Raw genomic sequence first — 14,551 nt, 5'->3', positions numbered from 1 at the left:
CTTTTTTAATATATCCACGAAAACTAAATGACATTTAAAAGAAATTAAACGCGAAACGGCATCAAGCTCTTAAACTAGCAGTCACTTAAATGTTTCACAGTTTGCGCGTAAATTACAAAAACTAGCAATTTATTACAATATTTTGTCACCGCAATTACTTTAACGACTTAGTCCGAGAGCTAGCTGTTAATTTATGCTGTTCATCTGACATTAACTTAACAAGATATTCCTTCAGCTTCACTCGAGAACTATAATTCTCTTTATGGCGCAGACAAGTAAAATAAATATATTCTAATACGTCGAAAGTTGTTTCTCTAAAATCTATATTGGTTAACATAATAATTAAAGTTAGAAATATAACTGATTTGTATACAGAAACGTTTTAACGCGAAATTGTTAATTTAAAATGGCGTCGGATAAAATGTAAAATTACTTTTAATGGTAGATCTATCGTATTTTCTTTACATTTTTTGATTGAGTACTAGCGGTCCGCCCCGGCTTCACCCGTGGTACATATTTCGCAATAAAATGTAGCCTATGTTCTTTCTCAGATTATCTGTGCCAAATTTCATCAAAATCGGTCCAGTAGTTTATGCGTGAAAACCATACATACATACATAATTACAAACCTTTCCTCTTTACAATATTAGTATAGATAAGGAAGCGCTTGACCACAATCTCGCCTGATATTAAGCTGAGATGATCAAGATGATACGCGCTTACTTTATTGTACTCGTAGGGAAACACAGATTCAGGAAGCATGTTCCAGTCCCTCGTGGTTCGGATAAAGAAAAGACATTCTCTACCAAGGGCATATCCGGTCTATACTTAGATAGGAATGTATGAAATTTACAAAAGAATGCAGAAAAATGATAAATAATATATTTGAAAGAATGTAGCAAAATTAAAAATAACATATTTGTGTAAATTAAACTGTTGCTTGCATTTTTTCTCATTTATAGAATGTTGTTATTGTTTATGTAATAAGATATTATATAATACTAGTACATAATGTAATGTTTGTAATTATTTGTGATTATTATTTTGTTAAGTTTACTGTTTACCAGAATTATTACATTAACGGTAACCTATTAGTTACTTTTTTCAAATAAAATAACTTCTCAGATATGATTTAGCTTCGCTAACACATTACCCTACTTTTAAAAATAATTAACATTAATAGAAAAATACCTATTCCATCTTCTTTTATCAAAACGAAAACGAATAAGTTGAAATAAAAACTAATTTTGCACACCAAGAACCATGGACCATGGAGCGGTTTAAATTGCCTCGTGTGTGAGGCAATTTAAACCACTTCAAAGATCAAAACAAATCTAACTACCCTCTTATTCCAGCCGACACGCCGCCCCCAACTGACGCGCGTACATTCGACAAACCGAAACCGCTACCCGCAGCAACAAAGAGTTCTACCCTCCGCGCGTGGCTCGAAGACACGTGGCTGCGACCGCCAGTCGGCGTCCTCGTGCCGTTGAGAACGGACGCGTTGGCGCGCGCGCTCGCTGTATGGAACGATGTGACAGCCGATGGATTGAATTTGACTGATATCGTGATCGTGGGATACGATTCTAATGGTGAGGATTTTTTTTGTATTTTACATTTAAATTCAGTATTTTTTTCTTCTATTTAGATCAAAGTTAATGTATTACGCATAATTTATATATTTTGATTTAGATTATAACATGCACTTACGAGGGAACATGTGTCGCAGAAATACTGTCAAAGGTGGTATAAAATTTACACAGATGAGTCAATTATATTCAACTTTACAAAGAAAAATCTAGATATTATAGTTGGAGAGAGTGAGAATTTTAGGCATCCGCATATGAGGATAACAATAAAACGTAATGTACCTACGTTCATAACTTCCGACTATTATCACATTTCAATTATCATGCTAACTGCGTCCCGCGGTTTTACCTGTAGTGCTCCGCTCCTGTTCGTCTTACCGTGATGATATTATCGATAAATGGGCTATTTAACACCGAAATAATTTTTCAAATCGGACCAGTAGTTCCTGAGATTAGCGCGTTCAAACAATCAAACTCTTCAGCTTTATAATATTAGTATAGATAATTTTTATTAAAGCAGGACACTTCAGTCTATTAGAAAAGTAAGGCACGGGTTGAAAATTTTCAACCCGTGCGAAGCACAGCACGACTATTCGACTGAAATGTTCTTATGTAGTACTACTAATTACTATCTCACTTCTATAAACCAAATTATAGACGCTATATCTTACACCTAGATAGTTAAAATACCGCATTCTTAGCCTACTTTTTATCCTATTACCGAAGCAAACCTGGCCAAAGCCAATTAATCTATAAAACAAGGAAATCACCTATAGAACGAAACAAAAAACGACACAATAACAGAAACAATCACGCATCGACACTCAATGGGCTATTAGTTGTATCGTAATAATTATTATTTATGTTTGTCAGTTGTAGATAAAATACGAGCGTGCTATTATATATTACATAATGAACACATAATGCTACAAACTACAAAGGTCGATTCACACGGAAAACTACGATGAAAAGTTCAAAGATATAACGATTGTGCATATAAAACCTACTCTAAGGCTGGGAACAAACGGGCCACCGACCACAGCCACCGAAGCTATTATAAGCGAGTTAATAATGAAATTTAGGGTGCTTTTCCACCAATAATGTGCGAAGATGTGTAGCCAAGAACGTGTTTGTAAATAACTAATAGTATCGCTTCAAACTTCAAACTAAATGAAGCGAAAAGATTGGTTATTTAAAACACGTTCCTCACTACACATCCTCGCGCATTATTGGTGGAAAAGCGCCCTTATCGATCTTAATTTGTCAATGTGTATTTATTTATCTATATTCGTAATGCAAGTCTACTTAAATAGGCTTTATTCCATTTTGAGGAAAAAAAAATACAAAATTTCGAAAATAATTCATAGTATAAGATAAAAAATAAATTTCGCAGTCAGCCCCTTATCTATAAGGAAATATTGCGTAAAAATAGTTCTAATTGATTAATATTATATTTCTTCATTGTCATAACACTTGAAATCGAGATAAGAAGTTATATATATAAATTTTTGAAATAAAATAAGGAAATCGAAAAAATATTTTTTTCACGAGAACGAAATCGCAATCGCGTTCGCTAAAACTTAAATGATTTATATTATAATTATACTGGTACATACTTGACATCTAAGTTAAATTTGATGAGATTATAGTATTTAGTACTAACACTACGAATTACCGTATTATATCTGCTAAGTGCCAGAAGATTACATACCTGCAACAAAATAACATCTCACGTTAATTATGTTCAATATGATTTTATTATTTAAAAAATCTATACTAATATTATAAAGCTGAAGTGTTTGTTTGTTTGAACGCGCTAATCTCGGGAACTACTGGTCCGATTTGATAAATTCTTTCGGTGTTAGATAGCTCATTTATCGAGGAAGGCTATAGGCTATATATCATCACGCTACGACCAACAGGAGCGGAGCCACGGGGGTGAAACCGCGCGGAGCAGCTAGTAAAATGAAAATAGTAGTATAATAATATAAAATATTATAAATATAATTTGAGTCATTGTATTGTCCTCTTTATGGGAAGTTATTGCGATGTCATCAATGAATTATTTTCAATGGACGAATGTACTAATCCATAATAATAATATAAACTAGCGGTCAGCCCCGACTTCGCCCGTAACAAGTACCAATTTAAATTTTTCGCAAAGATAATAATATATAGACCATAGAGAATTACGACTACATTATCTCTAGAAAAAGTTTTGATGGCTACTCACTATCTATACAGATTAATATACAGGGTGTCCCACTATTGGTATACTAATAACTAAGCGCAATGGGACTTGTAGTTTTGCATACACTGATCACGTAAAAAATACTTAAACAACAAAATTACGTCAAACATTTTTTGCTAAATTTTTCCTTAAAATCTATGTTTTCTTCTCTAGCTTCGCGCAGCTGGAATATACCGCTTCGCTAATGTGAGCCTTTTGTCTATGAAAACATAATCTTTAACGATAGCTCACGTGCGAGTGGCAAAATTGGGCGGGTTGCTTGTTAGAGGTGTACACATAGAGTTTTAAGAATTCATCTATTTGAAAAAAAAAATGCATCTGACCTAACCTCCTTTGAGCTTATAATACCGACGGCGGGACGCCCTGTATAACAGGGGCTGTAATATGACATCTTATTTCCAGACAGTATACGCCGTGAATTGAACAGACAGTCAAATTCATATTATACATACCATAATTAACCATGGCTGGTCATTGCGATCATAATATGAATTTGCCAGTCAGTTCAATTGACGGCTAAACTGTCTGCAGGAAATAAGACGTCTTAACATAGCACAAGCTAGATCGATACCACCTATACCTAAACCAATAACTTATTACAATTCAATATTATTACGTCACACCGTCCTTGACTGACCAACTGTAAGAGATTGGACACCATTCGTCACGCGCCATATAGCCAGCGAAGCGTGGTCTACGTGACAACGCGATATTGTAATCAAGTGGGGTCCGATAGACCCCCAAAAACTAGATATAGTTATTAATATAAGCACAAGTACCTACAAGCTTTAGCGCAACCGCGGTTCGTAAATCTATATCGTTTTTGGGGGTCTGATAGGCCCCCAAAAACTAGATATACTAATACCACAGTAAATAGAATATATGGTTTGTTATTACTTATTACAAACGCATTCCTCGCTATACATCCTCGCACATTGTTAGTGGAAAAGCACCCTTATGGAGTCGGTTACATACAAACATACAGTTACAAAGCTATTAGAAATCGTATTCAAAATATTGATTGATATTCGCGAATGACCTAAAAAAATATAGGTCACACAGCATACCTAGACTTGAATTCAATTAATTTATCTACCTTGACTTTTCCACCAATTTTCAATTAACTATGTCTGCATTATATTATTATTATATTTATTTTATCACGCAAATCCAAATAAAATAACCTTGAATATAGAATGGTATGCGAATAATCATACATTTAGGGTAGGTACCCTTTTTATAAGTCTAAAAATATATAAACGGCGTATGATAAATTAGGCGACACTGTAGTAAGTTAAAATTTAAAAATAAATTGTTAACTAGTTTTACCCGCATTGCTCCGCTTCTGTATATTGGTCTTAGCATGATGATATAAATAGCCTATAGCCTTCCTCGATAAATAGGTTATCTAACAGTGAAAGAATTTTTCAAATCGGACCAGTGGTTCCTCAGATAAGTGCGTTCAAAAAAACAAACTCTTCAGCTTTAAAATATTGTTATCTAGATTAAAAAACTTCCGTCTTTATGGAAACGACGCGACGGTTAAAATAGCTCGTTTCCGTCACAAAAATAGAATAACAGTGCAATTTTATTGCTTTTAATTTTTACAAAATATATTTTATTCAATATTACTTAAATATATCGATACATATCTAAAATTATAAAGCTGAATAGTATGTTTGTTTGAACGCGCTAATCTCGGGAACTACTTGTCCGATTGGAAAAATTCTTACAGTGTTAGATAGCCCATTTATCGAGGAAAGCTAAGGCATATAATCCATACTAATATTATAAATGCGAAAGTAACTCTGTCTGTCTGTCTGTTACTCAATCACGTCTTAACTACTGAACCAATTTGCATGAAATTTGGTATAGAGATATTTTGATACCCGAGAAAGGACATAGGATAGGTTTTATCGTGGAAATCCCACGGGAACTATGAGGGTTTTCTTTGAAAACGCGGGCGAAGCCGCGGGCAGCTTGTTCATTATAAATATAACTACATACATAGATTAATACGATAAAACAATATCTTCCTACAGGAGTAAACTGGCGCTCCCGCCACAACCTACAACCATCCAGCACGACGGGTGACCGAGCTGTGAGCAGCGCTTTATCAAAACTGCTGCATAAATATCAGGTGAGCATTATTATTGTGTCTTTTTTATAACCATTGCACAAAATCATCATCATCATCATCAAAATCATTCCCACTGCAGTACCTAAATATGCGAATACTATAAACATTATTTGTATACGAATTGAAAAATTCCCTCTTGTGTTGGAAAGATCAACTAATGCTTTAAGTATACCAAAGATTTTATACATAAAACACATCATCATCATCATCATCAGCCCATATACGTTCCCTCTGGTGGGGCTGCAGCCCTCCTGAGGGTACAGGCCATAATCCACCACCCTTGCCAAGTGCGTGTTGGCGGATTACACATGTCGTCGAACTTTAATTACGCGAATTACGCGTTAAAAAATGACTTTAAATTAAGGATATTTTCCTGTGCAGATAAGATGCGCACTAATAAACGCAACCACTGCGGCCAGCCAGACAGCCCGGACTGTAACCGAAATAGCAAGAGAAACAGCATATCAAAAACCCAACTATACTAAAATGACTTTTTTTAAAACGTTGGTAGCTCCCGTACCAGAAAGAAAATTATCCATCATCTACTTAACAAGAAAGACATCTAATTCTCAATAAATATTCATAAACACAACAAACACTTAAGTCAAATAATACATATAGATAATAACAAATTTTATTAAATTTTCAAACCACATACCATTATTGTGAAAATAATACAATTTTCCATAAATAATCGAATTCTCTATACGAATATATTCGACCTTACACCAAGAAATGATGAAGCGTGTCAGCAAACAAAAAGACAAAACGAAACAATGTAACGCTTCACCATAATAATACTTGAAAATTAATATTCATGACGTGGTGAATTCTTTTTAAATTTACTAAAGATTCACGTATTACTCATGTTTATTAATATAATATAGTTTATACTATTACTAGGTTTCCGCCCGCGGCTTCGCCCGCGCAGTCAAAGAAAATCCCACATAGTTCCCGTTCCCGTGGGATTTCCGGGATTGCGTCATTTTCCCGGGATAAAAAGTAGCCTATGTCCTTTCTCGGGTATCAAAATATCTCCATACCAAATTTCATGAAAATTGGTTCAGTAGTTTAGGCGTGATTGAGTAACAGACAGACAGACAGAGTTACTTTCGCATTTATAATATTAGTATGGATTAGGGAAAATTTAACCGACAGAATGAAAATAATGTCAAAGTAGGTGTTTCACATTAAATATTTTTCTTATAATTTAAAGAAAATTTTCAATTGGGCCTATTATCCACAACAATATTATAAATGCACAATAAAAGTAATTTTTTTTTATCTAAGTTGTGACGTCAGAACTGCTCGAGGAATTTGGATGAATTTAAGAATATCGATAGACCTTAACCTTGTACACTATATACAAAATTTTGTAACTAAAACTAATTTCATTTCATTTTAAAATGATACCGTTACGACTTAACACAATCCACCAAGTAACCTAGTCATAACAAAATGATTTGTAACAAAAAGCATCTAAACCACTTATAAGTATTTCAAACAATGTCTTCCCCCCAGGGCGTCTACACGAGCACAATAAATGACGGAACTATGCGCGCCTTAACGTCAGCAGCCAAGCTGGTGCCCTACGACAGCGCCCTATTCCTTGTCACTGACAGGGCGCCGGGCGACGCGCAGCGCCTACCACTAGCTTTAAGAGCTCTGGTTGAAAAACGATTGAAGGTAAGACCAAGTCAAAGACGAATGATGATGAATAAGACAGTAGACGAATTTATATACATAGCTACCCATAATACAATGCTTCTCCTTTTCAATTTTGATGGCGATATACATACAAATTCCCAACAAAACTGTAATCATTTATAGTATTGAATTTAAATAATTTCCACAGGTATACACAGTGTGGACGGACCCCACCTACCCGTCAGCGGAGTCCGAGCTGGCGCTCCAGGATCTGAGGAACGTGTCATCGCACACGGAGGGCGAAGTCCTACCATACGTACTGCCGGATACGGTACGTAACATCTCTCACATAATATAGAAAAGGACTTTTTCCTTAAGATCCGCGAAATGTATAAGGGACTGTCCTCCCATATTTTCTGACTAATATGAAACGAACGTAGGGAAAACGTAGCTATGAATATTGTAGTATGTATTTGATAAAGAAGGAATTAAGTTTTGAAATAGATGAGAGCCACAAGTAAGTATACATTCGTCTATCTGCTTGCCTGGCTATCTTTTAAATGTCCTAACCAATTTTTAACGAACACCGAAATTTTTTAACACGAAATCCACAAGCAAAGTGCAGGCGAATCGAAAGATCTAGTTCCAATTAAAACAGCACAGCAAAAAATTTACTCCAGTTGCCATAACTATATTACAAACTAGCTGCTCCGCGCGGTTTCACCCCCGTGGCTCCACTCCTGTAGGTCGTAGCGTGATGATATATACCCTATAACCTTCCTCGATAAATGAGCTATCTAACACCGAAAACATTTTTCAAATCGGACCAGTAGTTCCCGAGATTAGCGCGTTCAAACAAACAAACAACAAACAAACTCTTCAGCTTTATAATATTAGTATAGATATAATATTAATCCTCATATCGAACCCAGGACTACTCCATCCACCATCCACACCGATCGGTCATTGACACATAAAAAACAAAGATATATTTAGCCTGCCCACTTCCGATGTACCAGACCTAAAACCAGAACTTAAAGGTTATCGCGTTTTGTTTTCGAAAAAAAAACAAATAAACAAAAAACTCGTCATCGTTCCATTAACGTTTTAATGATCATCCTTGCCCGTGTAATACTTTTGAAAAATAACTAGTATTTTGAAATTAAAATAAAATAGTGGCTTTTATATGTTTGTCCATTTGTAAGGTGGCAGTCAACTCTTGAACTACTGAACCGAAATCGAAATTCATTTAAGTAATAGTGCATCATGTTACAATACACCTGACTAACATGGCCAATCTTAATCTTAATATCTTAATATATACAGGGTGTAATCGTTAAGTGTGCACAAGCGATTATTCCGTAACTATTGCAGATACCAAAAAACTTTAAACTGATATCGAAAGTACTTAACCTAATGAGTAAAATGGCCATAATAAATTTTTAAAAATAAAACGAGAAATATCCAAAAATGTTACATTAAACGCTCCCATACATTTTATTTCCCATACATTTTGTATTCATAGCAGATTTTCGAAGTGATGTCCTCATTGTGCAATACAATGAGGAGCTCTATTTACAGTTTGTAAATGAACTTCCCTTCAAATTTGCGAAGTTATTAAAGCAGAAAACCAAAAAAAGAAAGAAAAAGCTAAAATCTTTCATATTAAATGTACTAGGTTGATCCAAAAGTAATGATAATTGGGTATTTCCTGTGCACATAAAAATATAAAATAAATGTTTTTTGATTGCTCATGTATTCACTAAGTAATCACAAAAAAATCATATCAACAGGCCACGTTTCCAATTATTTACATTAATTTGAATGTGAACCGTGCGTGCCAGAATGTTTCCCGACGAAAAGAAGAAACAATGATTCGACATGTAGAGGGTAAATTTCTAAATTTTTAATGATATCAGGATAATTTTTTGTCACGTTTTGTGATCATGGACGTTACCCGATTTCACCATGTTTATGCTGAAACCAAAAAACAATCAATGTCCTGGATGCGAGCTTCCAAAGTGTCGATGAAGAAATTCAAAGTGAAAATCAGTAGGTTAGATTAAAGCGGATTTTTGGGACGTTGAAGGAATAATTATGGTGGAATATTTTAAAAAGGTAGCCACTTTATTGGGCTCTTACTAAACAGACCAAATTAAAAAATTGCGGTAGGTTAGTAAGGAAAAGAGACATGGCAAACTGCGGACCTGAACGCTGTTTCAACAAGACAACGCACCAGATCACAAAGCGTCAGTTGCGATGGCTGCCATTCAAAAATCGGCATTCCAAATGCTTGAACACCTAACCTATTTTTTAGATCTAGCTCCTATTTACTTTTATCTCTTTCCTCGGCACAAGAAACACTTTCTTATCAATAAATTATTTTAAGACGACAGCGAAGTGATGGCCGCGTGGAGGGGTTTTTGTGGATGAAGTCAAAGTTTTTTTTTTAAGTTTAGGAAATAAATATTGAAGTATATTTTCTAGTTAGAAGACTATCTAGAGAACTACATAATTATTATAACTGTAATGACCATGTTTAATATTGATTATCATTACTTTTGGATCAACCCATGTACATGGGATATTCGTATCTCATACTAAATGTATGGGAGGGTTTCAAGTTATTTTTTTAGATATTTCTCGTTTTATTTTAAAAAATTTATTATGGCCATTTTACTCATTAGGTTAAATACTTTCGATATCAGTTTAAAGTTTTTTGATATCTGTAATAGTTACGGAATAATCGCCTGTGCACACTTAACGATTACACCCTGTATATTATAAAGGCGAAAGTTTGTATGGATGTATGGATGTATGGATGTTTGTTACTCTTTCACGTAAAAACTACTGAACCGATTACAATGAAATTTAGCACACATATAGGGGGTAACTTGGAGTTTTTATCCCGGAAATCCCACGGGAACGGGAACTATGCGGGTTTTCCTTTGCAAGCGCGGGCGAAGCCGCGGGCGGAAATCTAGTGCTATATATTTCATTAATTTAAATTCGTATTTATATTTGAAATTTGATTTTCAACCGGACTAGAATCTGCCCCTATACAATGATGTCTTATAGCTGTATCATGGTAACCTGAACTGATTCTTATTATAAATCTAATTCTGATTCTGAATTTGAATATTGATTTGATTTACCAGGACGACGATACAGCTATACTGGCTGAACTACAGCAGTGGAACCCTACAGAAGCGCCCAGGCGTGAAGCCAGAGTGAAAACCTACCCAGAAATCGAAGAATTTGATGTAAGAAACAATATCTATCTTCTAGCTGCTCCGCGCGGTTTCACCCCCGTGGCTCCACCCCTGTTGGTCGTAGCGTGATGACACATAGCCTATAAACCTTCCTCGATAAATGGGCTATATAACAGCGAAAGAATTTTTCAAATCGGACCAGTAGTTCCCGAGATTAGCGCGTTCAAACAAACTAACAAACAAACATACAAACAAACTCTTCAGCTTTATAATATTAGTATAGATAAGCTACAATATGAATCGCAAAATATGTTGATAAACGCATACCTCAACAACGGCTGAACCGATTTCGTTAATTCTTTTCTTATAATATTCCTTTAAGTACGAGGATTGTTCTTACTTATGAAAAAAACGTAAACTAGAATAATAGAAAGCAGTAAACATCGTATGCTATCCATTCCAGACGCTGCTCATGAGGAAGGGTGAAGGGGAGGCGTTATCCCTTGGACTACCCATAGATAACGGAGTTACAGCATTGAAGATATACTTGGAGGGAGCTGTTGAACATGCAGTTTTGTACCCGCCTAACGATGGTAGTTATTTATCGTTTATAATATATCGTTACGATATTTTATCGTTGACATTAAATTATTATTTCATAGGTAACAGATGTAGTTCAGGATACATCGCCCATTTTTGCAAGTGACTACTATCAAGTTGATTTTCCGTTTGTAGCTTTATTTTGATGAGACACCGAATAATTTCGTGTACGAAACTCTCGATTGTGGTAGCTTACAGAGATAACAAGGATAAAATTTTTTGATTTGATGGTTCTCAAATATTTATTACGCAATTTGTAGGACAATATGTCTGTTGAATTATATGAACATTAACTAAGTGAAAACAAAAAAATCAGCTTGTTAGTAATCATTTATGATGACCTCGTTATCGATACACTTTGGAAAGGGGGACTCTTTGAACAAACCATAGATTTTGTAGGACAAATATTTTTTCGAATAATTTAGGTAATTATCTTGAGATTGAACAAAAAAAAAATTCAGTTAGTAATAAATATTTAAGAACCATCAAATCAAAATTTTTTATCCTTGTTATCTCTGTTAGCTACCACAATCGAGACTTTCGTACACGAAATTATTGGGCGTCTCATCAAAATAAAGCTACAAACGGAAAATTAGCTTGATAGTAGTCACTTGCAAAAATGGGCGATGTATCCTGAACTAATGTGCCTATTAGTTTAAATACCTACAGGTTACTTAATTTGAACAAAAAATGAACCTTGATTGACAAAAAACATTGTATTAATAATATTTTCAACTAACAAAATAAATACGTGGTGGCGTGTCTGATCCTTTGCCTGCTCTGTCATGAAAATACATAGGTATTATAAATTGTACCTACTTTGTAACGACGACATGAAATATATTACGATAAGATAAAAGTATAGCGACATGGTAATGTGTGAAGCTTTTCAAAGCTTTTTTTTGTCTTACTCTATTGTATTGGACCGCCTCCTAGGTACAGTGGTTGACGCGTGAGCGTAGAACCGAGTGATCCTGGGTTCGATTCCCGGTGGAGACGAAGAAAAAAAAAATGTCTCAGTCTAACAGGGCACAGAAGGCTGATCACCTACTTGTCCCTAAAGAAAATCGATCAGTGAAACAGATGTATAATGCATCTGCCCCTTACTCCTATGGGGACATAAGAATTCACTTTATTTTTTTCACTCTATTGTATATTAGCTTTATACTTCTATCTCAGCTACAATTCATTGTCACGTTTATATGCACCAATATCGTGCGACAAATCGTCACGACATTTTGCAAACCGTTCACTTAATTAAGACTAAACACCGTGATATATTGCCGCGTGATCTCGATCATCAAAGCAAGGTAAAAGCCACAGAGGCCGTGTTAACCGGGTTATGGTCGTATGTACCATATATGGTAGATCTAACCATATATGGCCACGGCCGGTTTGAGTTTTTTTTGCACACATATATATTATATTAGATTTTTTATTGTCCGCTATTTTGTCATTAAGTATGTTTATGCTATATTTGATTTTCGTTTTACCAGAATTTCAAATATACAAATAACGAACTAATTCACAACTTTAATTAAGGAAATCCAACAGATTTTTCCATATGGATTTCTTGAAGGTGTATGTTATTTCAATGAGAACAATGTCGATAATAGTTTGACAATGAAAAATGCGCTGAGCTGCGCTTCGCCATATCTGCGCCGTCCCTTACTCCAACTTTATAATCTTTGAAGTTTTACTTATTCTTATTTAAATGTAATGTTTGTAGTACGTACGATATTTTCATTCATTCAGGTGCACAAATAGATCTTTACAACGCGTCATCCATCCGCGCCTTCTCACCGTCGTCTACCGCGGAGGGAGCGTCACCTAGGGTCGTCCACTTGGTGTTCCCGACTTCGCTTGATGACGCGTGAGTACCGTTTGATAAATTGCCTAAGCTGTTAATAAAATGACTGATTGATAATACGTCATTTTATTAACAGTACGTGGCCACGTTTTTTTTACCTTTTGATTAGTTAAAGGCATGGGCGGGTTTCGTTTGATGTAATTTTTTTGGATATTTCCCGTTTTATTTTTAATAAGTTATAATTATCATTTTACTTATTAGGTAATGGACTTTCGATATCAGTTTAAAGTTTTTTGATATCTGAAATAGTTACGGAATAATCGCCTGTGCACACTTTAGGATTGCACCCTGTATACCAAAGGCGAAGTCGGGCAAAAGCATCATCCCTTATATTATTAAAGTATTTAATTTTTGACTCTTTCCAAAACCAGGCTCGCCGTCCTACCCGTGGAGTCCACAGAAGAGACGGATCGATCTCTAGCCGGCACTTGGCACTTGAGCGTGCGCTGCGACGCTTGCGACTACCGCCTGCGCGTCACAGCCAAGTCTTCGCTGCACTTCGACGTTGATGTCGTCGATGGTATGACCTATACTAATACATATTATAAAGCTGAAGAGTTTGTTTGAACGTGCTAATCTCAGGAACTACAGGTCGGATTTGAAAATGGTTTTAGATAGCCCATTCATCGAGCAAGGCTATGGGCTATATATCATCACGCTAAGACCAAAAGAAGCGGAGCCACGCGGATAAGACCGCAGAGCGCAGCTAGTCTTATATAATAGGACTTGGCGTTTCTAAAGCAAGCTCTTTGTACCAATGAAGCCGACAGAAGCAACACCCCTATCTCTAATCGACTCTTGGCAAAGACAGTCGTAGACGTAGTGAGATTGTATTCGAAATACTTAGACTTAAACTTAAAGATCGTCTCAATATAAAGCCACTCTCCCGCGCCCCACTGCACGTATCTCGATGTGGATCACACTCGACAAGCCCGCATTGTGCTGCGGGAACACGGTATGTGTAGCCGAGCGGTGCGGGGACACCACACTCTCACATACCGAAGAGATTAGAGAAGACTCAATGAGTAATGTAAAGATTGACTGATTGAATCAGTTGGTCAATTTTCTGTTTGTTACAAAGAAATTGACTTATTTAACAACCAGATGCATATTATCAACAAAAATACTTACTGACAATACTTTTATTTACATGATAATAATCACGCGAGAAGATCCGTGGGATGAAGTTAATTCATTAGAGTTCATATTTAAAGTTTAAACCAAACACTTGACTCTCTCCAA

General features: G+C 35.5%; 2 protein-coding genes across 2 annotated transcripts in view; one reads left to right on the top strand and one right to left on the bottom strand.

Moving 5' to 3' along the window:
* The window catches only part of LOC123704812, an 89,122-nt gene that overhangs the window by 53,764 nt on the left and 20,807 nt on the right, over positions 1-14,551 (bottom strand). The window lies entirely within an intron of this gene.
* Positions 1-14,551, top strand: part of LOC123704813 — a 50,776-nt gene that overhangs the window by 19,289 nt on the left and 16,936 nt on the right. The window contains exons 4-11 of the mRNA XM_045653306.1: positions 1,356-1,592; positions 5,883-5,980; positions 7,502-7,666; positions 7,836-7,958; positions 10,786-10,890; positions 11,303-11,432; positions 13,195-13,312; positions 13,681-13,829. Of these exons, the coding sequence (XP_045509262.1) occupies positions 1,356-1,592; positions 5,883-5,980; positions 7,502-7,666; positions 7,836-7,958; positions 10,786-10,890; positions 11,303-11,432; positions 13,195-13,312; positions 13,681-13,829 (1,125 nt within the window). The remainder of the gene's footprint in view (positions 1-1,355; positions 1,593-5,882; positions 5,981-7,501; positions 7,667-7,835; positions 7,959-10,785; positions 10,891-11,302; positions 11,433-13,194; positions 13,313-13,680; positions 13,830-14,551) is intronic.

Source organism: Colias croceus, chromosome 30, assembly GCF_905220415.1.
Source record: "Colias croceus chromosome 30, ilColCroc2.1".
Lineage (NCBI taxonomy): Eukaryota > Metazoa > Arthropoda > Insecta > Lepidoptera > Pieridae > Colias > Colias croceus.
This window is presented reverse-complemented; position numbering and strand designations above follow the sequence as displayed.